Source organism: Galeopterus variegatus, unplaced genomic scaffold (assembly GCF_000696425.1).
Source record: "Galeopterus variegatus unplaced genomic scaffold, G_variegatus-3.0.2 Scaffold6227, whole genome shotgun sequence".
Taxonomy (NCBI): Eukaryota; Metazoa; Chordata; class Mammalia; order Dermoptera; family Cynocephalidae; genus Galeopterus; species Galeopterus variegatus.
In genome coordinates this window covers 27,970-54,283 of record NW_007732338.1, presented here as the reverse complement: position 1 = coordinate 54,283, position 26,314 = coordinate 27,970, and the positions used below count along the sequence as shown (strand labels likewise).

At 36.3% G+C, this 26,314-nt stretch overlaps 1 protein-coding gene across 1 annotated transcript in view; it reads left to right on the top strand.

Annotated features, from left to right (window-relative positions):
* OXCT1 (3-oxoacid CoA transferase 1) overlaps positions 1-26,314 on the top strand; it is a gene marked incomplete at its 3' end in the record, with an annotated part of 76,472 nt that overhangs the window by 44,505 nt on the left and 5,653 nt on the right. The window contains exons 8-11 of the mRNA XM_008590606.1: positions 13,749-13,856; positions 15,070-15,184; positions 18,160-18,254; positions 18,976-19,024. Coding sequence (XP_008588828.1) covers positions 13,749-13,856; positions 15,070-15,184; positions 18,160-18,254; positions 18,976-19,024 — 367 coding nt within the window. The remainder of the gene's footprint in view (positions 1-13,748; positions 13,857-15,069; positions 15,185-18,159; positions 18,255-18,975; positions 19,025-26,314) is intronic.

Here is a 26,314-nt window from a genome sequence, read left to right as displayed (position 1 = left end):
AAAGTTACTGCATGTGTGACCATGTGTAGGTAAAAACAATATTTCACTTAAAAGTGGGAAATGGGCAATAGGCTGGAAGTCTATTGTAGCTGCACACTGAATCAAGTTCACAGCTTGCCAAGACTACAAATTGCCACTTTCAGAGTTACTTGGGAATGTAGTCAAAAACATGGCTGGGCCGGCCCGTGGCTCACTCGGGAGAGTGCGGTGCTGATAACACCAAGGCCCCGGGTTCGGATCCCATATAGGGATGGCTGGTTAGCTCATCGAGTGAGCATGGTGCTGACAACACCAAGTCAAGGGTTAAGATCCCCTTACTGGTCATTTTTAAAAAAAAAAAAAAAAAAAAAAAACATGGCTAAGTGCACAAATGGTAAGGATTTTGATGTATGAGACATAGTGATTGTCTTAGACCATCTTACAATCTAGTTGATGAGAAAGGACTAAACTGCAAATTACTATAAAGAGAGCGGTGAGTACTTAATTTAATGTTAAAAATAGTAATTGCTGTGAGATCCTGGTGGTTGTTGCAGACTGTGAATTTGTGGCACTAACCCCAGGGGACCTCTCTCTCTTTCTTGGCCTTAGTTTGCAGATATTTACATATGGTGGATTGTGAAGGAAGCATAGGACTGCAGGCATTTTACACCCTCCCTCATAGCTCTCAGGTCTGAGGACATTTAGATGGGAATGGGCCATAATGGGATATGGAGACACTGCCAGCATGGAACCAAGGGACTTAAGGGAAAAAATGGAATTGGAAGTGTCTCGGCTTGATTTCATTAATTCCTGTTCATACATATATGTTTCTTTTTATAAAATTAGGACCATATTTTATATATATTTTTCATTACATAAAACATTAAGCATGTTTTTGGTCACTAAATTTAGGTCACTAAATTCTCCAAAGAAGGATATTTGAATAATTATACTAAAATTTATATTAACAACTCTATATTGTTGGACTTTTATGTTAATTTCTGTTTTTCACTATTAATAATGCTTTAGTGAATGTTCTTTTTGTGCATGTCTAATTATTTTCTTTGACCCCATTCCTAGAAGTGAATTTTGTGTGTGTGCATCAACATTTTAAAAAGTTTTGGTAGATTTTGCTAATTTGTTTTCTAGGAAAGTAATTCCAATTATAACCCCATAGTGATATACAAAAATATTATTTTGAACCATTCTCAACAATATGGATATTACACTTAAAATATTTTTGATAATTTACTAGGTGAAAAATGCTTTCCTATGGTTTCAATTTGCATATCTTTGAGAAGGGAAGTTGAATATTTTTCATGTTTATTGGCTGTTTATATTTCTTTTGTGATTTTGTATACTATTGTAAATATAATTATTATTTTAATGGGAATGTCTCCATTATTTCATTCCCAAGTGTTCTTGAATCTCCCCAGAGATGTGGGTAGAACAGAAGTGAAGAAAAGTGCACGGTTGTGGTTGATGTGTGTGCTATGGAGCCAGACGCCGTAGGTTTGAATCCACCCAGCTTTCTGGAGAATCCTCCTGGCTGCTTGACTCAAGATAAGAACTTGATTGGCTACAGCTAGTAGACTAGGAAAAGAAAAGCATTGTGAACTCACAGCAACAACCCAGTTAGGGAAGTACAAATGGATAAGGCTCTCAGAGAGAAGGTAACGGTGGCTGGCCGCCTTTCCCACAGAGCTCATTCCCATCACAAGGTGCAAGTCAAGAGCTCTGTTGACTCACTGTTTAGAGATAGCTGTCCGAAACTCGTCATCGTGATTTCCCACAAAACAGCCTTGTTGCAAATGAGGACATAGATTCTGTTCACAAAGAGAAGGGAAGAAAGGGCCAGGGGGGTGTTTCTAACATGATATAATGGTTTTGGAATCTTTACCCATGATATTATCTCCTGCAAGGTTATTAAATAATTAGGTGCACTGTGACTGCCACAAACAAAATCATCATATTGCAAAAAATGACACAAATTCCATTTCCTAATTTTGCTGTCTCCTTTAGTTTAACTAACAACTTTTGACCTACTTATCAATTTATTCCATGTTTGTGTTAAGAATTTAACTTGTGATTTTAAAGTCACTCTGATTTAAAATAATAGTGGCTTTCTTCAATCCTCTCAGAGACCTTGTCAAAAAACGTTATTTTTTCCACTTTAAATATAGATCTAGTCTACAAATACTGAAGTGATAATTAGAGCTTATGCAAGATTGTTTCAATTTAAAAATTAGCTGCTTTTTTTTTATTTTAAGGAGTTACTCTCTAAATCTTTCTGGTTCAAGAATATAGCTAAAAGAAGAAGACATTTTAAAGTCATGGCTTACATAAATGATTTAAATAAGAAATGTGTGAGAAGAAAAATGATAAACATTACTCATTGACCCCTTTTGTGTTACTGGTTATATTTTTTATAAACACATTTCTGTGTGTATCATTATTGTAGTTTGAGCACATAGCATATGACAGCCTTCTAAAATTAGAGTATATTCAGATATCCCAGTGGCCTTTTACTAGGCCCCTGGAAAATCCAGGTGCACAACCAAAATTTAATAAGAGCGAGAGAAGGTAATTGCTAAGGTGTTAAAATTTCTTTTGGAGAGAAGCCACAATAATCAAAAGAAACTGCCCTAGCAGCATTAGCTAAGGTGAACTCTTGTGAATTTTTTGAAGTGTGAAGGAAATCGCATTTCTTTTTTGCTCAGTTTAACTGTTGCCATGTCTGATAGCTTTCCCAAATTAGGTTTCTCATTCCATGTAATAAAAATTTTGAACTTCTTTATGACACTCCCATTCCTATGCATCCTAAGTGCTTTCCTAGGTACCATCTCCTCGTATTCCCTGAGTTGACACATCCTTCCCTGACTTCATGCCTTTTCCCGTGCCGTTCCCGCTGCCTGGAATGCCTTCCCTGTCTTTTGTGTGGCTCATTTTCTGCCTGGTCAGTGGAGCTTTCCTCTGTTATAGCATTTATTACCATGTTATGTTGCAATTAGCTGGTTACTTGTCTCATCTATGAAATGTGAGCACTTCCTGGGACCTTGTCTTATTCATCTCTGTATCCCCAGCACATGGTATAATGCCTGTCACATAATAGATGCTCATTAAATGATGTCTGAATCACTGAGCCAGCAGTTTTAAAATATAAGCACCACTTTGCCAGCTTAGAAATGTTCTGTCCATTCTACTTGATTGACATCATTATCATGACTTGGTCTAAGGAAGCAAAAATGCCTTATGTTCAGTAGTTCTTTCTGATGGCTTTATATTTGAGGCCATTGTCGGGTCCTGCAATGACAGACTTGATAATCTGCCACCAGCTGTCCTGTAATTCCCTTCCTTATTATGGTGACTAACTGGGATCATTTTATCTCAAGGTGTGCCTTTTAATAGTGGCTGGACTAGGTAGTGTGTCTCATTCAGAAGTCTTTTATTACTCAGCTGAAATAGAATAAGCCATATGGTAGTTAGCTAGAAACGCAAAGGGTTATAAATTGGAGGCAAATAAACTGCTTGTAAGTGCAAAAGCCTGGTTAGTCAGCAAAGGATTGGCACAGCAAGTACACAAGTACAGAGGGGTATTGAAGATATACTGTGTGGCATGGAATTGAAATCATGTGTTCCATTTAACAAAGTATGCCCAGTAAGAGATAGAGTGTTAAACAACCCAGAGTAATTAGAAAGATACTGTCCACTCATGTGTATACTTTATAGTCTTGTTTTAGAACACCCAGGACCAACTCTAGACTAATATAAGAATATTAGGCATCATTTACAGTTCAGCTTTCACTTCTTAGAGATCAAATGACTTTAAGTGACTCCCATAAGAACACAATCTCAGATGATGTTAGAGCTAAAACCAGAATCTACATCCTTGACTCCAAATCCAGTATTCTTTCTTTGTATCACATTCTGTTGTCTTTTTGTTTCTTAACTATAGGTGAAGTCTGTGAAATATGTGTTGAGGCTAAGAAAACAGTACCCCCAAATATAGCACTTTGGCACGTACTGAGTACTTCGAGGTAAAGGATGTTGAAAGTCCTCAGAAAGAGCCTCAGAACCAAGGTCTCTCTGACCTTTTCCTGTCCCCCTCACCCTGAAGTACAGGGAGAGGCTTTCTCTGGAGGGAATTCCAGAGAAAAGGGAATTTTCTCTAGAAGGAACGTGATTGTTTTGAACCTTCTCCCCAGAATTTACATTAAGCAGAGAATATTAACGAAATGTCTTCATGCCCGGGGCACCACGCCCAGACAGACTTCAGCTGTTCTTCTGAGGGCTGTTATGTGAGAGACTTTATCTGCACAGTGAAACAGCCTCTGTCCACAGTGTAGTCCGGCCCTCGCCCTCCCATAGCTCTTCCCCACCACCCTCCAAGAGCCTTCAAACCTTGATTTTTTTCCGTAGCTCAAAATACTATTTAAACTTCAATTATCTGGCTCTTCTTTGAGTCTCGTATTTTGTGAGACTTCCATGTGCTTAAATGTGATAAATTTGTATGCCTTTTCTCCTGTTAATCTGTCTACTGGTAAGTTTATTTCTCAGACTCAAATATTGAACCTCTGGAGGAATGAAGGTTCTCTCACCCCTACACATGGCTTTAGAATCACGTGGACAAAAATCTCCCTCTTACAAAGTATTGTCATCAATAAATTACTGTTTGTTTATCAGCCGTCCCCTTTTACTTTAATGGGGAAGGTTCTTTCTAAAAGATCAGAGTTCATCTTTTAATTGTCATTTTTAACTTTTTAAATGTGATGTTGAGTTTTGGGGATGAGCTGTGTATGGCAAGAAGGCATTTAGTTAGGACTGGCCCTACTTTCCTAGTGAAGACTAGATGCTGAAGTTCAGGTTGTCAGGGAAAGGTAGAACCCAGTGATGCCAGCCATAAAACTGGTTTCACGTCTTTGCTATTTGTACTAAGGGAAGGGACATGTGATTTTAATGTTAAAGTCACAGATGGGAATGTGATGAATGTGTTGAGTTTCTTCAAGACTTAGAGATATAGTTCTGGAAATAGAACTACAGAGAGAGGAAAGAGAGTATTCTGTTTTGAAGTTTGTTTATTTTTACATTTTATGTCTACCTCATATTAAATCAGGAGAAACAAACATGGCATTTTAATTTTCTTAATGAAATAAATGGAATTCTACTTTGCTTACTGTTCCAAAGAAATGAAAACATATGGAGAACATTTAAAAGATGAAATGAATAACAAAAGCTCTTATTCCACTGAACATGCTCAACAGTTTTAAATTTGGGGGTTACTGAGTCATTCACATGCTAAATTCAAGTCACAATCTCTGTTAAATTTATCACCTATTAACTGTTTTATGGAAATGCTAGAGTTTAACCCAATTTTCCTTTGCAGTTTATGTGTTTAATACTGTGTTAAATTTCTTGCATTATAAAAAGCTCTGAGGATCATTAACAGCCCCAAACTGAAGGAAACAGTATTGAAGAGTCACCTTTTAAAGTTTTAGTTGGCATCACTAATAAGCAGTTTCTCTGTAGCTGTAAAACCCAACACAAACTTTCTTTCCGTTTCTCCATATCTCTTCACTGAAAAATGATCTTAGTTTAATTCTATTAATTATATCATGTCTCCCTGTTTTCCTTGGGGTATGTGATAATGGTGTAATTTTTTTTCTTATATTGTAGATAAGTGTGGTGCTTGGAATGAATGTGATAGAAGTATTTTTATCTCTTTGGGTAGATGTATTCATTTTAATTATTTCTCTGGATTTGCTACAGTTGTAATAAAATTTCCTTTTAGAAAAAGATATTACAAATAAAACTTGGATATTTAGAATATTGCCTGAATGTTATTAAATATTTAGTGAATATTGGCATTTTGGGGCAAATAAAAAGTGTTAGCAAAATGCCAGCATGTACAAGACTGTTCAGACTTGGTTTTAGAATCAGTGGAAATGAAAATAATACTTATCTTAAACTGCTTTAAATTTGTTTAAAAAAACCAATTTCTCCACATTACAAAAACTATTGTGATGGTCCATGTAGTAAGTAATATTCCTACTTTTTTTGGATCAATATGATCCAACAGTTGTAAAATATAAGCTATTAGTTTTACTGCTAGTCATAGTTTTAATAAATTGATTAATTTTTGGTAAAGCTTTTGTTATAAAGAGTTCACATTGCTTTATCCATCCCATGTTTTTAAGTGAGATGTTGTAGGGGGAAAGGACTGCTTTTGTTTTGTAATGAGAGATATTAGGTTGAAGGTGGCTATCACCAACTCTGAGGTTGGACGGCAAGTGGAGAAATGAAGATTCTTTGGCATTTGAGGTATTTCTGTCACATTATTCTGTCTCTGGGCTGGTGGTTAGCCTAATCCCTTTTATTTCTTTTTCAAACTGATTAAGCCAGGTATTATTTTTTAACTCTGATCCCTGCTGAATTTTATTCAGTTAATTGGCCCATTTTATTTTCCTAACTGAAAGAAATCATTTTCTGTCTTCATTGTATTGGCTATTCTTTTTGGGCCTTGTTTCATTCTCCAATTTGATAAACATACTATTTAAATTTGCCCATTTTGTTCCAGAGGTAATACTAAATAGCTTTCAAAACATAGGAAATGCACAAGATAGCAGCAATTAAAAGTAGGACTGAGAAGGAAAAGCAATTTTAGGGCCGTACAGTGGAGCCAGGACTGGACTGAAAAATAATCCTATAATGACAAACACAAGTGAATCATGAGATTCCAAATAAAAATTAAACAACTTATTTATGTAGTTAACCGTACAGATGGTCCCTGATTCACGATGGTTCGACTTATGATTTTTTGACCTTATGACTGTACGAAAGTGATATGTATGAGGTAGAAACCATACTCTGAATTTTTACCTTTTTCCAGGTTAGTGATACACAGTATGATATTCTCTCAAGATGCTGGGCGGTAGAAGTGAGCTGCAGCTCCCAGTCAGCCAGGTGATCATGAGGCTAAACAACCGATATTCTACAGTGTATTAGGTTGCCAGATGGTTTTGTCCAACTGTAGGCTAATGTAAATGTTCTGAGCATGTTTAAAGTAGGCGAGGCTGAGCTATGACATTTAGTAGGTTACGTGTGTTAAATGCATTTTCCACTTACAATGTTTTCAATTTACGGTGGGTTTATTGGAATGTAACCCCACTGTAAGTTGAGGAGCATCTGTACACATAATTTAAAAGGAAACTAGTGATCAGGCGAAGTGTAACTATTCTTGTTATTAAAACCAGTAAGAATTTTTTCACAGGCTCCCTGTTTTAATTGCAAGAAAGAACTCATGTAATTGCAAGAAAGAAAAATTGGCTTTTCATCACTGTGGTATAAAGATATTGGTTTGCTCCAGGGGCACACTATTCTTGGAGTATTTAGAAGAGTGGCTGGACTACCTGAATATGGTTTTTTCACCCAAACTTTTGGTAAATACTTGGAGGCATGAGCTTGAGATTGTCTTCTCTAACAGAGACAGAAATGTGTCTGTTCAAAATCACTAGTTGCACTCAGATTTTTGCCCCTTAACCATAACGCTGTCCTCCATATCTTCATTGAAGGCCTTTATTGAATAGGATAGGACCAAAGATATCCAACCATTAATACAGGGCTTTCTCTTCTATTCCGGGGTCTAGCCTGGGGCTGGGGTGTAGGTGAGGAGATGTCTGTGGACCAATTACATGAAATCTTATGAAGGATTTTATAGGTAAAGAAGTGTGTGTGTGGGGGGGGCTGGGGTGTAGGTGGGGAGATGTTTGTGGACCAATTACATGAAATCTTATGAAGGATTTTATAGGTAAAGAAGTGTGTGTGTGTGTGTGTGTGTGTGTAGACTTTTTGTCTTGATGATACTTAAAGAAGTGTCATGCTCCCCCAAAAGGTAAAAACCACAGCCTGGAGACTTCCTTCTAAAGCTTTGTCAAACCATCAGATACTTTCGTGTTTCTTCAAGTAGTTGTCTACTTATCTGTACATCAGAGCCGACACCCTGTCCATTTTCTTCATTGATGAATCTAGTAGGTGCTTAGCTTGTATTTGTTCATTTAAAGTGAATAAACCCGAGTCACATTTTCCCACTGTGTCTGTAAGAATCTTACATGAGGGCCTTGTTTCTTTTCTCCTGGACTAGTTATGTGTTAGCCAGATTGCAAATTAATGAAATTCGTTTTGCACGACTTGATTTGGGAAGAAACTTGTACCACTGTTCAATAATATTCTTTTCTCACTTTATGGCCTGAGAGACCATCTATTTAATAATCTATTCTAGAATACTACAGTGGATTGGGCCCTCATTTTGAAAAGGAGTATATTTGCCTCTCTTTATCTGCTGACACCGCTACCATTTTTCATTTGATGGTAAGTCTGTGATCATATCTTCAAGCTCTTTAAGAATCCTGGCATGGCCTGGCCGGTTAGCTGAGTTGGTTAGATTTTGGTGTTATAACACCAAGGTCAAGAGTTCAGATCCCTGTACCGGCTAGCCAAAAAAAAAAAAAAAAAAAGAAAGAATCCTTACATATAATTTTTTGTGGGTCTACAGCTTAGAATTAGCTCAAAGAATTTGGGTATCTCTTCTTGGAATTCGATTTCTCCTCAGCCATTCAAGTTCCGCCCTTTCCTTCTCCTTCTCCCTGATGGTGAAGTCAGGGGCAAAGTGGAATTGAAGTGCTCTGTTTTTTTTGTCTTCTGCCAAGCAGTGGTGACTATCATTTCCAAATTCTCTAGCAGCAACAAAAAAATCATCCCAGAAGCTACCCTTTCATCATCTGTAGCATTTTGGACAAACCTCATCTCATTCCAATTTTGTTCAAATACCACTTAATGTTTCATGTGATTTCCCTTTGTCCTGGTTATACCTGTCTCTCTTTTGTAGGACCCCTGTTAAAATATGAGGAAACACATAGCTATCCATGTTATTATGCCCATTTCTTTATATATCACTTGCTTCACCATCAAGATGACCCATTTTCATATGGTAAGAATAGGGGTTTTGAGAGCCTCATATCCCTCATAACTCCATTTGCCATTTTGAGTTTCTGACCACTTGATCCTGCTTCTCTTTTCTGTGAACTTTTGAAATCTGCTTTTCTTCAAAGGCCAGGATAGACTACTTGGTCTATTACAAATTCTAATTTTACATTATCACTTTCTCTCAAGATTTCCATCACTTCTGCTTTATTACCAACCTGTGTATCCTTATTGGTTAGAAGTCCAGGATCATGGTTTCTCTCACCATCTCATTCTGAGAGGTAGAACTTGTCAGACAGCAATGCAGAAAATATCAGCAGAAGATGAAGAACACAAGATGTTCAAATAATTGGCATCTCATGATGTCACTGTCTTATTTCTGAGCCAATGTGGGCATTTCTGTTAAAAATATATCATCTACATCTTTGGTTTGGTGAGCAGTCTGATTATATGGCCATTAATGTGATATTCTTTCTTCTTTTAAACTTACTTTAAATATTCTTTATGACATTTCATCCCTAGCTCTGTGGCTTTCCAGGCACGTGCATGTTTTCTTGACAGAGTGTGTTCTTTTGTCATCTTATGTTATCTGGACATTGCAGAATGTCTGTTGGCATGGGAACTACTCTTTGCTGAAACCAACGACTGTGGAATCATATTTGTCACTGTTTCTAACGTTGAAAATTCATTGATAGCCACTCACCTTTTCACCTTTTTATTGTGCATTTCTGTATAGACATCTAAGACCATATGTATTTGTTCCTGGCTTTTTTAGCTTTCATGCCACATTCTCCTATATTTTTATACTTCTCGTACAAACTCTTAGCATGAAGCTTAAGAAGATATTTACCTTCTTACTCTTTTGGATTTTTTTTTCTCCTTTGGATTTTTAAGAAAGATGCTTAACACTGATCTCCTCCTTCCTCCCATTTTCTCTTCATCTTACTCATCCTATGGGTTAAATTAGCACCCACAGCGCCTCTGCGTCTACCTTGTAGCTTTTTCTGTTATTGCTTATTGCCTCCCTCTTCTATTTTTCTAGTCCTCCATGGCTTTTTGCTCTTTAGGGGCTACTTACTTAGTGTTTCTTGTGAGTCTAGACGTTATTGTTTGCTGTAGTCTGGTTTTTTATTTCTTGGCAAAAGAAGCATGTTCCTTGTAAACTTTTTTGAAAGTTAAAATGACCCAGGAAAACAATCTGGAATGCGAGTGTTCCCCTTCCTCCCCCAACTGTCCTCACTTTGTATTGTACACAGAGTTTTGCAGGTGTACAGCATTTTTCACTAACTTTTAGGGTCGGGCCTATTTTTGTGTCTATAATGGATTGAGGTTGTCACTAAAATAAGATAAAAAATAAGACTGTTATTGCCTTGCAGCTCCTCTGTTCCCTTACCTGAGATATAAATAAAGTTTGCCAAGTAAGTACAAAAACATTGCCACCAAGAGATGAATTTTTATCCTTCTCCAAGTTTTAAAATAAAGTTTAAAGTTTTTCATAGTTATAAAGCAAGAAGAGTACGGGGCAGAGAAAGCAACCTTTTCAAACAAAGTTCAAATCAATAACAATTAACATTTCATAGCCTCTATTTTCCTGCTAATGACTGAAGACATGTACTAATTAGAGAAGCCGGCAAGTGTCTGGATTTCAGGTTGTAGCAGATGGTGCTGTGTGAGAACTATTCATAGTGCCAGGGAGAAGTCTGGCTTGTTCTTAGCTACCTTTCTTCCATCTTGATCTTGTCTGAGGACACTTACATCTGTCTGCTGCTTTGCACTGAGGGTTTTTTCTTTGTCCTTTAGTCTCTCTCTTACCCATTTCTAATTTCAGGAGGTACATTCTGCCGTCTTTAGTGGGCTCTTATGATCTTATATTTTTACTTTTCCCTAACAAGCTCATTTCTTTCATTGTTTTCTTTTTAGATTGCTTTTGACTCTCATGTTATCACCTGATCTCACTATACTTTTAATCCCCCCGTTGCTTCTTTCTTACTGTTTTTTTCCTCAAGATCACACAAAGCTGCAACAGAACTCTTCAATTCCTTCAATAGCCAGCATTAAGATAGTTCTGCCTCTTCAGTTTTGTTTTTTTTTATAACTCTTTTCACAAATTGTCTGAAAATAAATGTTTTATTCTCTGGTTTGTACTTCAAATATTTTCTTCCTTTGCTATTAACTCTGTTAACTAACTCCAAGAAAGCTTGGATTTTTGTATAGATATTTTCAGTACTGTTGAGTGTTGATATTGTTTTGACAAATGCTGCACCTATATTTTCTACAATATGAAAATCCTTTGTATTAGGATGACAAAGCATGGAACTGATTATGTTTAACTTGATTCTTGCTTTTCATCAGTTTTTTATTTTTATTTTTTAACCAGGACATATTTATTCTATTTGTTGTGAAAGTTGTGATATAATTGCCCTTAGTAATGAAGTGTTACACTTATTGAGTGTTTTTTGTTGAAAGTTTCTTTGCTGGAACCTGGAGAAAATAGTGATTACTTACCATGACTATTTCTGGTATAAGTGAGGAGGACTACTTTTCTTTTTCTTCTCCATTATGTCCTTATCCCCGCTGAAGGGTAAGGCAGGGGAACCATTTAGGAAGCTGCTGTAATAATTAAGCAAGAGATCTGAGGGCCTGACCTTCTAGAGCAGAATTAGGCATGGAAAATAATTCACATTATTATCTTCAAATACGTAGGCAAAAAGGGTTTCCTTAATTTATTTCCTAATGTAACTACTTTTTGAATTTAAAAACTTCAATTTTTTCTTAAAGTCTCCTTTTTCCTTTTAACATGCCCTTTTTGGTACATGTCTAACTAATTGTGGAATTCATCACGTGCCCAGTTATGTATTTCCTAGTTTTGTAAACTGCTTACTCGGTGCCTATTGCATCTTTAAAGAGCAATAACATTTGTAGGTCCCCTTCTCCCTGAGTATAAAAGTAAATGGGAAACAAAAATAACTTGTACCATCACCCAGAGGTAACAATTATTAACATTTCAATGTGTTTCTTTTCATTTTTTCATAGGTATAAAAATAATTGTGCTGGAGTGCATATCTATAAATATTTATTTATTTATATGAAATCTTGCATTTTTATAAAACATGAAGTTACGAGATATTAAATATTATGAAAACATAATATTGATTCATCCTGTGGATATACCATATTTATTTTACCATTTCTCTATTGTTGACCATTTAGGTTCTTTCCAACTCATTATTATGATAATGAATGCTGTGGTTAATATTTTCATGTATATCCTCTTCACATATATCTTCAGGGTTATGGATTAATGTATAAACACCTTTTTAAAGCCAAGAACTTCTTTGAAGGCTTGAATTGAATAAGTGAAAAGGCGCGAATGAGCCCTAATGGCTGAAAGTTTTAACCAGTTGCAGAGGTACAACAGTGCTTAGCTGCTCTGTACTCCCACCTCCACTTCCTCTTTACCTGGTACCAACTTGGATGGAGAGAGGATGCTAGAGCACAGAGGTTTGGAGAGTAAAACACAAAGTGCAGTAGCACGGAGCCCCCCCTTGCCTCCCCTCACTCCTCCCCAGATGCATCTCCACCCACTACTTGGATCCATGTTTACTGGCTCGTCCTTGGAGTTTGTGTTTGATTTTTGTCAAGATTCTTCTGTTTATCAAAGATAACTTTTATCCATCATGTCCTGGTCTTTTTCAGCTACTTGGGAGCATTGTACAATAACTAAAATGTGACCCTGGTATTCTCTCACTGTAGAAGGAGTCTGGTTAGGGCATATAGTAGCAGAATCTCATAAGGAGGGCTACTTAACCTCAAAAACTTCTGGAGAGTTCAATTAATAGTTTAGGAGACAAGTTCCAGACAACTTTCCTTGTTAAAGTCAGTTCATGTATGCAAAAAATTATTTGCGTTGGGTATGGTGTCTATTAAGTCGAGTACTCATTCACAATCTTAAAGATTGTATATAGCACCAGAAAGCTAATGATTTGACCACAGCAATGTTGGGTTTAGTTTTTCTGCATCCTTGTCAGTCTGAATTTAAAAAATTTTCATAATAAAAACTCTCTTTTTAAAAATAAAGACTAAAATAGGCTAACTTGGGGCATTTCATATTGCTGTAAAATGCCCTTATGCTCTGTGGATGACTTTAATTCTAATTAAATCAAATATCTCTAGTTATTAGTTAATATTTTCTTTTTGAAATTTCCATATTAAAATTAATTATCTGTCTTTAAGTAAAATTACTTCAGCAATTGCAGTTCTATCATGATCCTAGGAAGCTAACAGGAATAGTTAAAAACTGTTACAAATAGCACTTGTATCTATATTTATAAATCTCTTCGCTGACCAAGCAGATGTTACAGATTTTTGTGTTTGATATAATAAATTTCCCAATAATTTTGAAACTCTGTGTGTAAGGAATGTGCTTTCAAGTTCTGCATAGTTGAACTGCAATTTGTGAAAGTTCAAGCAGCTGTACTGACAAGCCATTTCACAAATTTGTAACTGAGGCTTTTTTAAGCAAAGATTTAGTTCTGGAGCTCTGTGTTCTGTATTTTATGTTCAGGCACATGCATTTGAATTTCTTTTCTTTTTGGGGTCCAGAAGGTATGATATACATTACAAATATGTACACATGCATTCATACATAGATACATATACATATTCTCTCATACTTATATTTACATTGAATATCCAACTTAAGTGGGAGTTGAAGATTCCCTATTTTTAAAAGTAAAATATATTCAGCTTAAGCTTTCACTGTCTAATTTTTTAAAAAATTTCTCTTTGTCTAGGTTGAAGAAATTGTGGATATTGGATCATTTGCTCCAGAAGAGATCCATGTTCCTAAGATTTATGTACATCGCCTTATAAAGGGAGAAAAATATGAGAAAAGAATTGAGGTGATTGACTTAGCTTCTTTGTCAGTATTTATGGATCTGATCACCAGAGATGGATGTCCCTGAAGCCATTCCAGATGATAGGGAATTGGAGCTGAGCAAGAAATCTTCTTTTGGATCTTAGTAGGAACTCCTCATGTGTCCGTTTTAAGGGGATAGGATTGTTTGTGCTACTGTCCAGCCCATATCATCATGACATGTGATTCTCTAGGTTGTGTTTTCCAGGCTTCTATAACTGTCCTAATTTGTGATGCATAGTTTTGGCTGGCTGTCTTAGAGGGTATAGAATAATCAGGTCTTTGATGGCTTTACCCCTGCTATAGTCTTAATGTTTGGTGGTTCAGAAATGTCTATTTATCTTGAAGCTGTTTTGCACTTTTATAGAGTGCAGAAAGGACATCATTTTCAATTAGCTTTGGGCTCTGGGCAGCTGGTGGGTATGAGATTGTGGCAAGAAGGGGGTACCAGGAGCATTGGAGGTATTTCAAGGCCACTGAGAGCATAAAAAATGACTAGCTGGGCCAGAATTGATATTAAGATTCAGAAGTATCTGGCGATCAGCAACAGAACAGTAGGGGATATCAGGGAATCAGAGATACCCACTACCCTGTGAACATCAAACTGAAAGACAATCTGAAATCCCAAATCCCCCTAGTGTCAGGGTTGTAGGGAGAAAAGATGGGAGATTTGTAAACTGGAACTAGAGTCTGTGTTGAGGAGATTTAGTCATACAAATAGTTTTGTGGCTGATTTCTGTGATGTACTTGTAGCAAAACCAGTCTAGACTCTGCAGGTGGAAATAGGCAATTGGCAGCAGCAGCACCTGGTAAACACATTCTGACAGGCCTGAAAAACAGATTCCCAAGGTCTATTCCTTTTTCTTTGTTCTGGTTCAATCCCTGAGCACCTGAGAATTCATTTGCAGGAGTGTTAAGAGTAACAGTAGTAGCAGTCAATGTGATAGTAACAGGGAGATTATTTGCTTCAAGGAGATAGAACAAATCTGACCTCTTTCATTTACTTCCTAAAAATTTATTTCTGTTACCAAATGTCACTCATGTTATTCTTTTTTTCAATTCTCTGTTATATTATAGATTTGCCTCATGATACTAATGAGAGAGTTCATTTTTTTTCCAGTAAAATTTTATGTTTCAACAGTGATAAAATACAAAGCGTACCTTCAACCCGAATAATTTATTTCTGTTAATTTTTAAAGCGTTTATCAGTCCGTAAAGAGGGAGATGGAAAAGCCAAATCTGGTAAACCTGGAGATAACGTAAGGGAACGTATCATCAGGCGGGCAGCTCTTGAATTTGAGGATGGCATGTATGGTATCCTTTTGCAACTAGACAAGGACATAGTCCTTGCTTTTCCCATATAGATCAGCTACTAGGCCTCCTGCACAGTGATTCACCCCTAATCCATGGAAACATTTAAAGCAGTTGATAATTTTTTTTGAAAAATGTAACATATAACTCAAAATATCAAGATATATGAAATTGAGATTATAATCTGTTTGCTTTCTTCAAATAAAATGGCAACCAAAAATTTGCTTAGCTGTTTTCTAATATACAATGGATTTTGGTACAATTTAGCATTTATCTAGAGGTTATTGGGAAAAGAGATTACCCAAGGTGAAGGTTTCAAATCTCAGAATTACTAGTGATAGCCAGTGCTATTTACTTTCTCTATATTCTTACATTTGCAAACTCATTGAAACATAAGATCCATCTTCTTAGTAACTCTCTGTTTCCCTTGACAAAGATCAAAAATGAGTGTACCATTTTATGTCTAATGTTTTGTAAGGGTATTTTATTAGTTCATTTTTGTTGCTTATAACAAAATACCTGAAACTGCGTGATTGATAAGGAAAAATGACATTTATTGCTTACAGTTTCTGTGGCTGGGAAGTCCAAAGTCCATCTGGTGGTGGTGACAATGACCCAGGGGTCTCACATTGCAAGATGGTGGAAGCAGAGAGAGAAGAGAGAGCTTCACCTCTTTCCTCTGTCTTTTGTTCTCTCCAGAACCGCAGTGGATTGGATGGTTCCCACCCACATTGAGGGTGGCTCTTTCCCACCGAGTCCACTCAGACTCTCATACTAATCTCTGCTGGAAACACCCTCATGGACACACCTAAAAAGATAGCTTTACCAGGTTTCTCAGCATTCCTTCATCTAACCAGGTTGACACCTATAGTTAACCTTCACAGGTATTCAATGAATGATTCAAATTCTGCTTTAGATACTTGGTCAAAAAAGTGATAAATAGGGTAGACATTATTTAGTATAATTAGTATTTGGATTTTGAGTGCATTTAAATAACAGTGAGTGTGTTCACCATTTTGCTAATTTTCAGTACACCAGCCATTGAACTATATAATACACATAATACATATAAATGCAAATAGTATATGATAATATCAGTATTTGTTGAATGATGGATACAGTAAAGACATACTTAAAGACCTAGGACAGGAAGAACTAGAAACATGACAAGTATCTCTATTCTGTGAGCTTCCCTAGTTCATGAATATCACCCTGCAAGACTGTAATCTTAACTGGGAGAACTTTATTTTTCTTTTTACCTTTACCTCATTTTTCTTTACTTTTCAGTTTATACCTTGTATTACAATGAGAATTTACATAGGGGGAGAGAATATCATGTTGCCTCTCCTCCAGCTCCTGTATCAGCAAGATACGGAGTCAACCAAGTTGACTTAGTAGATGAAAGTTAGTTTCTGGACTTTCTTCTCAACCCCAGTCAATTGACTTACCACTGATATTTGAACACTGACTGTAACACTGATTTTAGGTGCTAATGACTTCTGGGTGTTCTTTATTTGCTGTTATTGTATTGCCGATGAAAAATATTTTCAAGTCAGTTCATATAAATGGTCCTTCCATGTTACCTACTCTTTTTCATCCCAAAGTACATAGACTTTTCTCTCCCTGGTGTTTGACTTACTAAAAAGTATTGAAGAACTGAGAAAATGATAGAATGTGATGAAAGATTTGAGGCATAAAGTTTGTAGTTTGGGTTGCTCTTACCTGAAAATACCTGCTCATAATGGAATTAATATCTCAATGTTCTAGGCATCGCAGTGAGAAATGAAGTACAAATAACACTATCCTAGACGGTGATCTGCTAAGAGATGAACCAAGTAGCTGTCACCATAGCTTCTACCATATCCACAGAAGTGACTGAGTTGTCCTGCTGGCCTTCATAGTTTTATAATATGGCAGCTCGTTTAAACTTTATGTTTTTCTGGCCTTGATTCACAAATATTTCGCTGTTATTGGAATCTCATCAGAATGCCAGCATTCGTTGTACTATTTCTGGCAAGGTCTTCTGTGTGGGCAGCAGTTCCGGGCAGTGTGAGTACCTCTGATCTGGTCAGCCTGCCTGCATTGCGTGTCAGGATTGAACTCACACCACTGCAGACAAATCAGAGTTGACCCTAGGTTGATCATCTAAGGAAGAGGATTCAACACCCTCAGTTAACTCCTTGATGCCTTTACACAGCTACTTTTTATGTGGCCTCGGTTGTATTTGCTGAAACATAATCCCCTCCCCCCCCTTCCTCTTTATGTCTCCGAGAAGATTCCGTTACCAATGAGTATAACCATAGTGACCCAAAGGAGTTGATAAACTTTTAGGAAGACATTTTGCTATTGTCAGAAAACTTTTTAAAAAAATTTAAATACAGTAGTCCCTTTTTTGGAATATTAAATCATCTTTATTTTTAGAGGAAGTTTTGAATAGTGAAAATCATTTTTAAACAAAGGTCAAGCCATGTTTAATACTGCATCGAAGACATTTTGCTATTGTCAGAAAACTTTTTAAAAAAATTTAAATACAGTAGTCCCTTTTTTTGAATATTAAATCATCTTTATTTTTAGAGGGAGTTTTGAATAGTGAAAATCATTTTTAAACAAAGGTCAAGCCATGTTTAATACTGCATCAGTCATAATACATTCATCCAAATCTGCTAAGCATATTAATGAAACTAAAATGTATCTTACATTTTTGTTAAAATGACCTCTTGGTTAGCTTCTGAAGCCAACACTTTGATATCTTTGTGGGAAAGCATATTAATGTTTTTGAAAAAGCTGTGACTAATTAGAGCTTTTCTTTTTGAAAATTACAGAATAGTGCCCAGAGTGTGAATGGAGAGCATATTGTTATTATATTCAGAGTGAGTTCCCTTTAAAGTAGGCTTCTGTTCAGATTTATATATATAGAATGTTTATGGCATAATCTCTCTACCTTTTATATGCTGGTCCTTAACATCTTTTTTTCCCAGCTAATTTGGGCATAGGGATCCCTCTTCTGGCCAGCAATTTTATCAGCCCAACTATGACTGTTCATCTGCAAAGTGAAAATGGAGTCCTGGGTTTGGTAAGATGGAAATTAAAGTTTTGTTAATCCATTCTACAGAATGAAATATTTTGTGTAGTGAAATCTGATAACTGAGAGTTGTTAGCTTAAAGTTCCTTTTCTTATTTTTCTCTCTTTTTGTTATAATAAAATATTGAACTTTTTCCTTGCGGTGGTATTAATTGTGAGTAGATAGTTTCCTGACTATGTGAGCATTCTGACTGCTCCTTTTTGACATTCTATCAGTTTCTCTCTCCCACATCATACTGTTTCCTGTTTAGTTAACTATTTCTAACTCTTCTGTGGTTGGACAAGATAATGAAGATTTTTAGTAATTACATGTTAAATAAAAATCAATAAGGTTCAGAAAGAGAAACTAAAGAGTAAGTTTTCTACTTCAGGACAAGGGTATTTTTTGACAATTGATTACTTCAAGAAGTCAGAAGTTTTCATCCAATTTTTGTTTTGAGGCTGTAATATCCAAAAGAGTAGAATTTTCTCTTCCTCAAAATTAATCTTTCATGTGAGTTCAGTCTTCTTAAAGAACTAGGCCATACTTTTGATTCAATATTATAATAAAATTAGAAATACAGCCATGAAAACATTGGAATTATTTATAAAAGGTTTACTTCAAGTCTTTGGATGATAACTTTCTAAGGTTTTTCGAGAAGTTATTTATGACAGTTTTGGTATGTAATTCAGTGAGAATCTTCTTTTACTAATTGAATGCTGTATTTGACAGGGTCCATATCCATTACAACATGAAGTTGATGCAGATCTAATCAATGCAGGTAAACTTACTTATTATATATTTTTCTAGTGTTTCTCTTTGGTATTAATCTAGTTCTGTGCCAAATAATAGTAAGGATTTGGACTCAATTCTTTGTCTTTTCCTAGAGTGTGTTCTATCGTGTTTATCATTAAGGAGGTAAACCCTTTTTGAGGTTTCCTCTCATTCAAGGATGACTGAATTAAAGGAGGAAATGTAGGTGGAGGAAAATGGAAGACCTTTGATGGGTCAATCAGTCAGGGTCCTGCCCAAAAATAGAGACCACTCTCAAATGGGGTAATTGAGGAGAGTTAAAGGAAAGGACAATTTACAATGGTGTGGACAGGATTAAGGGAAACCAAGAAAAGATGGTGAAATCCCACAGGGATTTATTATCACCCCTAGGCCTTAAGGGGAAGTGGTAGGAGAGGGCCACCTAACAGGAACTGGGGACATTGATGGAGGAACACAGCCACCTTGCAGCAACCTTGGTAGGGTGAAGGTCTCCTCTACTGGGTCTCCAGTCTATGCCTCCCACTGGCCAATCCCAAGTGGAAGTAGGTCAGCCTTCTCAGGATGGAGAAAGATGGGAGGGGATCCATAGTGGCAGCAAGAAGAGATCTGGTGCACTGGGGTTTTTGTTGTAGGCAATGCATATTGTCTAGTCCTCTTTGGGATGGGAGAGCATCCTCCAAAGGTATAAGGGTGCATAAGAATGTACTCAGCAGCTAAGTACGGCTCAGTGATGTGAATAATAAATACAGAGATTCTTTGAATCAGGGACTCTAGCCTTGTCTTCTCTTTTGTTCCTCTGTTGATATGCTGTGCCTTTTCTTCGACTGGGATATAGAGTCACATATATTAGCAGCCTAGAGGAGGAAGAACAGGCCTTTTGGCCATCGTCATTGCCTGTGCTTGAAGCAACATTGCTACCATGTTGGGGCTGTAGGTCATCTTTGGAGTAGAGNGAGAAATAGTTTTGCTTCTTAAATGACATTTAAAAAAAATTATTTGCTATGGCAGGGGTTATTTATAGCTTGACAATTTATAATATTCCCAATATTTTGTTATTTCTCAGTAGATCTTAACTGTGAATGCAATAAAAATTGTATATATGGGAAATATATATCCAGTATTTAAAATATAAATACTGATCATGAGCTTATAGTTGATACTGACTGATTGAGGCAATAATGACCATTTTCAAAGACAAAAATGATAAGTATTTGGGTAAAAGCAGATTCATATTGAAGCCAAAGGCTTTCACTTTTAAGGTACCTTAGAGATTATCTAGAGTGATCAACTATCTCATTTTGAAGACAAAGGAAATAAATTTATGTGAATTATCCATGGTCAATGTTTAAAGGAAAATTCACTTATATCTAAAACATTAACTGCCACTTCAATTATTTATAGGATAAATTTTTGGTCCCTCTTTGGAAAGTATATAAAAATTTAACAGGAGGTATTTCCTTATTCTTGGCTCCATGATATGCCTTTTTTTTCCCCCTTTTTCCTTTTACTCCCATTTTGTTTAACATACATTATATTATGAAACTACATGCCTCATTCAAGTAATTAGAGTTGCCTTATAAAAATATGTACAACATTTTTAAAAAGCACCTTACTTAGAATAACTGAGCAAAGGAAACATAAATATATCAAAACCTAGGTATAGTGAGACATAAAGTTAGAACCCCAAATTTAGGCTTTTAGTTTCTGCTAGCAGAAAGCTGACACTTTGCCTCGAGGTCCTCCAAGCCAAACGATGCAGCCATGTAGTTTGTATTTATTGATCCTAACAGAAAGGTTTATGAATAACAGTAGCTGCATAGTAGATACAAAATAATTTCTTTTTTGTTTTATTGACCTATATTTCTAATGGCTCAACATTTCTGAGTAGGTACTCAATAATTACATTTTAGTTTTATTGACCTGTATTTCTAGTAGCATAACGTTTCTTTCAAACTGGCAATTTTTAGATAATATTTTTCATTTGCCTAATTAAAACCATTAGTGTAGAAAAGGTGAATCAATATGAGAAATACAGCCATGAAAACATTGGAATTATTTATAAAAGGTTTACTTCAAGTCTTTGGATGATAACTTTCTAAGGTTTTTCGAGAAGTTATTTATGACAGTTTTGGTATGTAATTCAGTGAGAATCTTCTTTTACTAATTGAATGCTGTATTTGACAGGGTCCATATCCATTACAACATGAAGTTGATGCAGATCTAATCAATGCAGGTAAACTTACTTATTATATATTTTTCTAGTGTTTCTCTTTGGTATTAATCTAGTTCTGTGCCAAATAATAGTAAGGATTTGGACTCAATTCTTTGTTTTTTCCTAGAGTGTGTTCTATTGTGTTTATCATTAAGGAGGTAAACCCTTTTTGAGGTTTCCTCTCATTCAAGGATGACTGAATTAAAGGAGGAAATGTAGGTGGAGGAAAATGGAAGACCTTTGATGGGTCAATCAGTCAGGGTCCTGCCCAAAAATAGAGACCACTCTCAAATGGGGTAATTGAGGAGAGTTAAAGGAAAGGACAATTTACAATGGTGTGGACAGGATTAAGGGAAACCAAGAAAAGATGGTGAAATCCCACAGGGAGTTATTATCACCCCTAGGCCTTAAGGGGAAGTGGTAGGAGAGGGCCACCTAACAGGAACTGGGGCCATTGATGGAGGAACACAGCCACCTTGCAGCAACCTTGGTAGGGTGAAGGTCTCCTCTACTGGGTCTCCAGTCTATGCCTCCCACTGGCCAATCCCAAGTGGAAGTAGGTCAGCCTTCTCAGGATGGAGAAAGGTGGGAGGGGATCCATAGTGGCAGCAAGAAGAGATCTGGTGCACTGGAGTTTTTGTTGTAGGCAATGCATATTGTCTAGTCCTCTTTGGGATGGGAGAGCATCCTCCAAAGGTATAAGGGTGCATAAGGATGTACTCAGCAGCTAAGTACGGCTCAGTGATGTGAATAATAAATACAGAGATTCTTTGAATCAGGGACTCTAGCCTTGTCTTCTCTTTTGTTCCTGTGTTGATATGCTGTGCCTTTTCTTTGACTGGGATATAGAGCCACATATATTAGCAGCCTAGAGGAGGAAGAACAGGCCTTTTGGCCATCGTCACTGCCTGTGCTTGAAGCAACATTGCTACCATGTTGGGGCTGTAGGTCATCTTTGGAGTAGAGCTGCTTATAAGAAGGGGGCATTTTTATATTCTAGCATGATTTTCTGCACCCTTCTTTCCCCACAGAAGTATTATTCTTACTTTGCTTTCAAAAGTTGTGTGTATAAATCCCGGAAGAGATATAATATGAGCTGAATATAAAGGCCAGCTGCCAAATAGAATTGATGTTTGATACTTAGAATTTTTGGAAGTTGAACAGCTTCTGGTTGAATAGTTGAATTAGTTAACACAACTCAACTCTGAAAGGCCCACTGTGATAAAGCAATGACATTTAACCAAGGCTGTAATTTGATTGTATTGTACCCGTTGGCAATGGCTCTTTGATCTGTGAAAATATTTGCTGCTTGGTTTAATTAATTTATAATGTTAGTTCATTTGCAGAATGAAAAACTCCGTTTTCCAAATTTCAGGCTTGAGTTCATAAAACCCACTTTCCTTGAAAAAGTAGTTAATCTATTCAATGATATTGTTGGACGGTAGGCGTTTCTCATTCCATTGAGCTTAAAAGTAGTAGCCCAGTCCTAATGAAGCCACCAGTTTTTATATTTCAACTTCTGAAATAACACATGTAATGTTAAACTACTTTGTAAAACAAGAATTCATTGCTTATGGTAAGCCAAGCTGCAAATCAGTTTAATAATATTCTAACCATACATTGGAGTCCTTTTTGGGATATTTGATGCTTTTGATTTTGGAGCTGTCTTAATTAGGGAGGAAATAATTTGAGCTTGAGAACCTAGAATATAAATTGGTAGTTTCTTCAACTCCAAAAATTACTTGGAAATTACCTGGAAGATCAGCCCATTGTTTCTGTTAATTTGAAAGGATTTTTATGGAAATCCCTTTAAATGAATGCAAAGAGTTATGTTTCTGAGTATAATTCGTGTATTAAAATTTCAAAATAATAATAGAACTATTTCCGATGATCCCTTTTTCTAAATAATCCTAAGGTTATATAAAAATAATGCCATCGTATAGCATTTCTCATTCCATTGAGCTTAAAAGTAGTAGCCCAGTCCTAATGAAGCCACCAGTTTTTATATTTCAACTTCTGAAATAACACATGTAATGTTAAACTACTTTGTAAAACAAGAATTCATTGCTTATGGTAAGCCAAGCTGCAAATCAGTTTAATAATATTCTAACCATACATTGGAGTCCTTTTTGGGATATTTGATGCTTTTGATTTTGGAGCTGTCTTAATTAGGGAGGAAATAATTTGAGCTTGAGAACCTAGAATATAAATTGGTAGTTTCTTCAACTCCAAAAATTACTTGGAAATTACCTGGAAGATCAGCCCATTGTTTCTGTTAATTTGAAAGGATTTTTATGGAAATCCCTTTAAATGAATGCAAAGAGTTATGTTTCTGAGTATAATTCGTGTATTAAAATTTCAAAATAATAATAGAACTATTTCCGATGATCCCTTTTTCTAAATAATCATAAGGTTATATAAAAATAATGCCATCGTATAGCACTATATAGTGTAGATTGTGCTTTTTCACATGTATTGTACCATTTGAGCCTCAAGTGAATGAAACCTTGTTATACAGATTGGGCAACTAAGGCCTGGGAAAGTGAAGTGATGTACTCAAAATAACATTGCTAGCAGCTGAACTCACACACAGCCTACTATTCCTGACCCCTGGCCTTTTTCTCTATACCCTGAGCTGTACCTGCTGATCACCTGACTTTTACAGAGGTGGCAGACAGCAGTGCTTAGGACATTTCAGAGGTCTTACGAAAATCTGGGATTGAACCTGCAGTAACCTGACGCAGTTGTGAAATTTCTAAGTCTCATGTTTTTGCTTTTATATTAATGTGCCTTTGCATTCTTTATTTCTTAATGTTGTTTTCTTGTTTTAATATACAAATAACATTGTAAATGACTTACCTTTGATTAAAATTGCTTTAAGAATAAACATGTTAATCTCATGGCCTATAAATATCTTTGGCCCCCTGCCATGTGCCCTCAACAGTAGTNTGCCTGTGCTTGAAGCAACATTGCTACCATGTTGGGGCTGTAGGTCATCTTTGGAGTAGAGCTGCTTATAAGAAGGGGGCATTTTTATATTCTAGCATGATTTTCTGCACCCTTCTTTCCCCACAGAAGTATTATTCTTACTTTGCTTTCAAAAGTTGTGTGTATAAATCCCGGAAGAGATATAATATGAGCTGAATATAAAGGCCAGCTGCCAAATAGAATTGATGTTTGATACTTAGAATTTTTGGAAGTTGAACAGCTTCTGGTTGAATAGTTGAATTAGTTAACACAACTCAACTCTGAAAGGCCCACTGTGATAAAGCAATGACATTTAACCAAGGCTGTAATTTGATTGTATTGTACCCGTTGGCAATGGCTCATTGATCTGTGAAAATATTTGCTGCTTGGTTTAATTAATTTATAATGTTAGTTCATTTGCAGAATGAAAAACTCCGTTTTCCAAATTTAAGGCTTGAGTTCATAAAACCCACTTTCCTTGAAAAAGTAGTTAATCTATTCAATGATATTGTTGGACGGTAGGCGTTTCTCATTCCATTGAGCTTAAAAGTAGTAGCCCAGTCCTAATGAAGCCACCAGTTTTTATATTTCAACTTCTGAAATAACACATGTAATGTTAAACTACTTTGTAAAACAAGAATTCATTGCTTATGGTAAGCCAAGCTGCAAATCAGTTTAATAATATTCTAACCATACATTGGAGTCCTTTTTGGGATATTTGATGCTTTTGATTTTGGAGCTGTCTTAATTAGGGAGGAAATAATTTGAGCTTGAGAACCTAGAATATAAATTGGTAGTTTCTTCAACTCCAAAAATTACTTGGAAATTACCTGGAAGATCAGCCCATTGTTTCTGTTAATTTGAAAGGATTTTTATGGAAATCCCTTTAAATGAATGCAAAGAGTTATGTTTCTGAGTATAATTCGTGTATTAAAATTTCAAAATAATAATAGAACTATTTCCGATGATCCCTTTTTCTAAATAATCCTAAGGTTATATAAAAATAATGCCATCGTATAGCACTATATAGTGTAGATTGTGCTTTTTCACATGTATTGTACCATTTGAGCCTCAAGTGAATGAAACCTTGTTATACAGATTGGGCAACTAAGGCCTGGGAAAGTGAAGTGATGTACTCAAAATAACATTGCTAGCAGCTGAACTCACACACAGCCTACTATTCCTGACCCCTGGCCTTTTTCTCTATACCCTGAGCTGTACCTGCTGATCACCTGACTTTTACAGAGGTGGCAGACAGCAGTGCTTAGGACATTTCAGAGGTCTTACGAAAATCTGGGATTGAACCTGCAGTAACCTGACGCAGTTGTGAAATTTCTAAGTCTCATGTTTTTGCTTTTATATTAATGTGCCTTTGCATTCTTTATTTCTTAATGTTGTTTTCTTGTTTTAATATACAAATAACATTGTAAATGACTTACCTTTGATTAAAATTGCTTTAAGAATAAACATGTTAATCTCATGGCCTATAAATATCTTTGGCCCCCTGCCATGTGCCCTCAACAGTAGTGGTTTTCAGTGAATGGGGGGGAGGGGACAGACAGTGATTTTGCACCCCCTGGGGACATTTAGCAATGTCTGCAGACATTTTTGATTGTCATGCCTGGGGGAGGGAAGCTACTGGCATCTAGTGGATAGAGGCCAGGGTTGTTACTAAACATCCTACAGCAACCAGAACAGACCCCCACAAAGAGTTATCCAGCCCTAAAGGTAAATAGTGCTGAGGAGGAGACACCCTTCTCTATAGGTATATGTACCACATCTGAAGAATCACAGGTCTGCAGACTAATGTGCAAATAGGACAGCATTCCAGATCTCTCTAATGGTTGCAAACAACCTTTCCAGCTTTATCTTTCACTACACCCTGCAAGAATGCCTTTGTCTACCTGTACTGGACTGCTGGGTGTATTCTGATCATTGCTCACACTTTTTTTCCTGCATACCTGTGCTCTTACTGTGCCTTTTACCAGATTTTTGGTTTTCCCCCTTCCTTTGTCATCTCCATTTCCTTACTGGTAATTTCCTACCAGATGTGTTATACCTGTTCTTCAAGTCTCGGTTCATTTGTCCTCTCCAAGTCCTTCTGCAGCTCAGAAATGC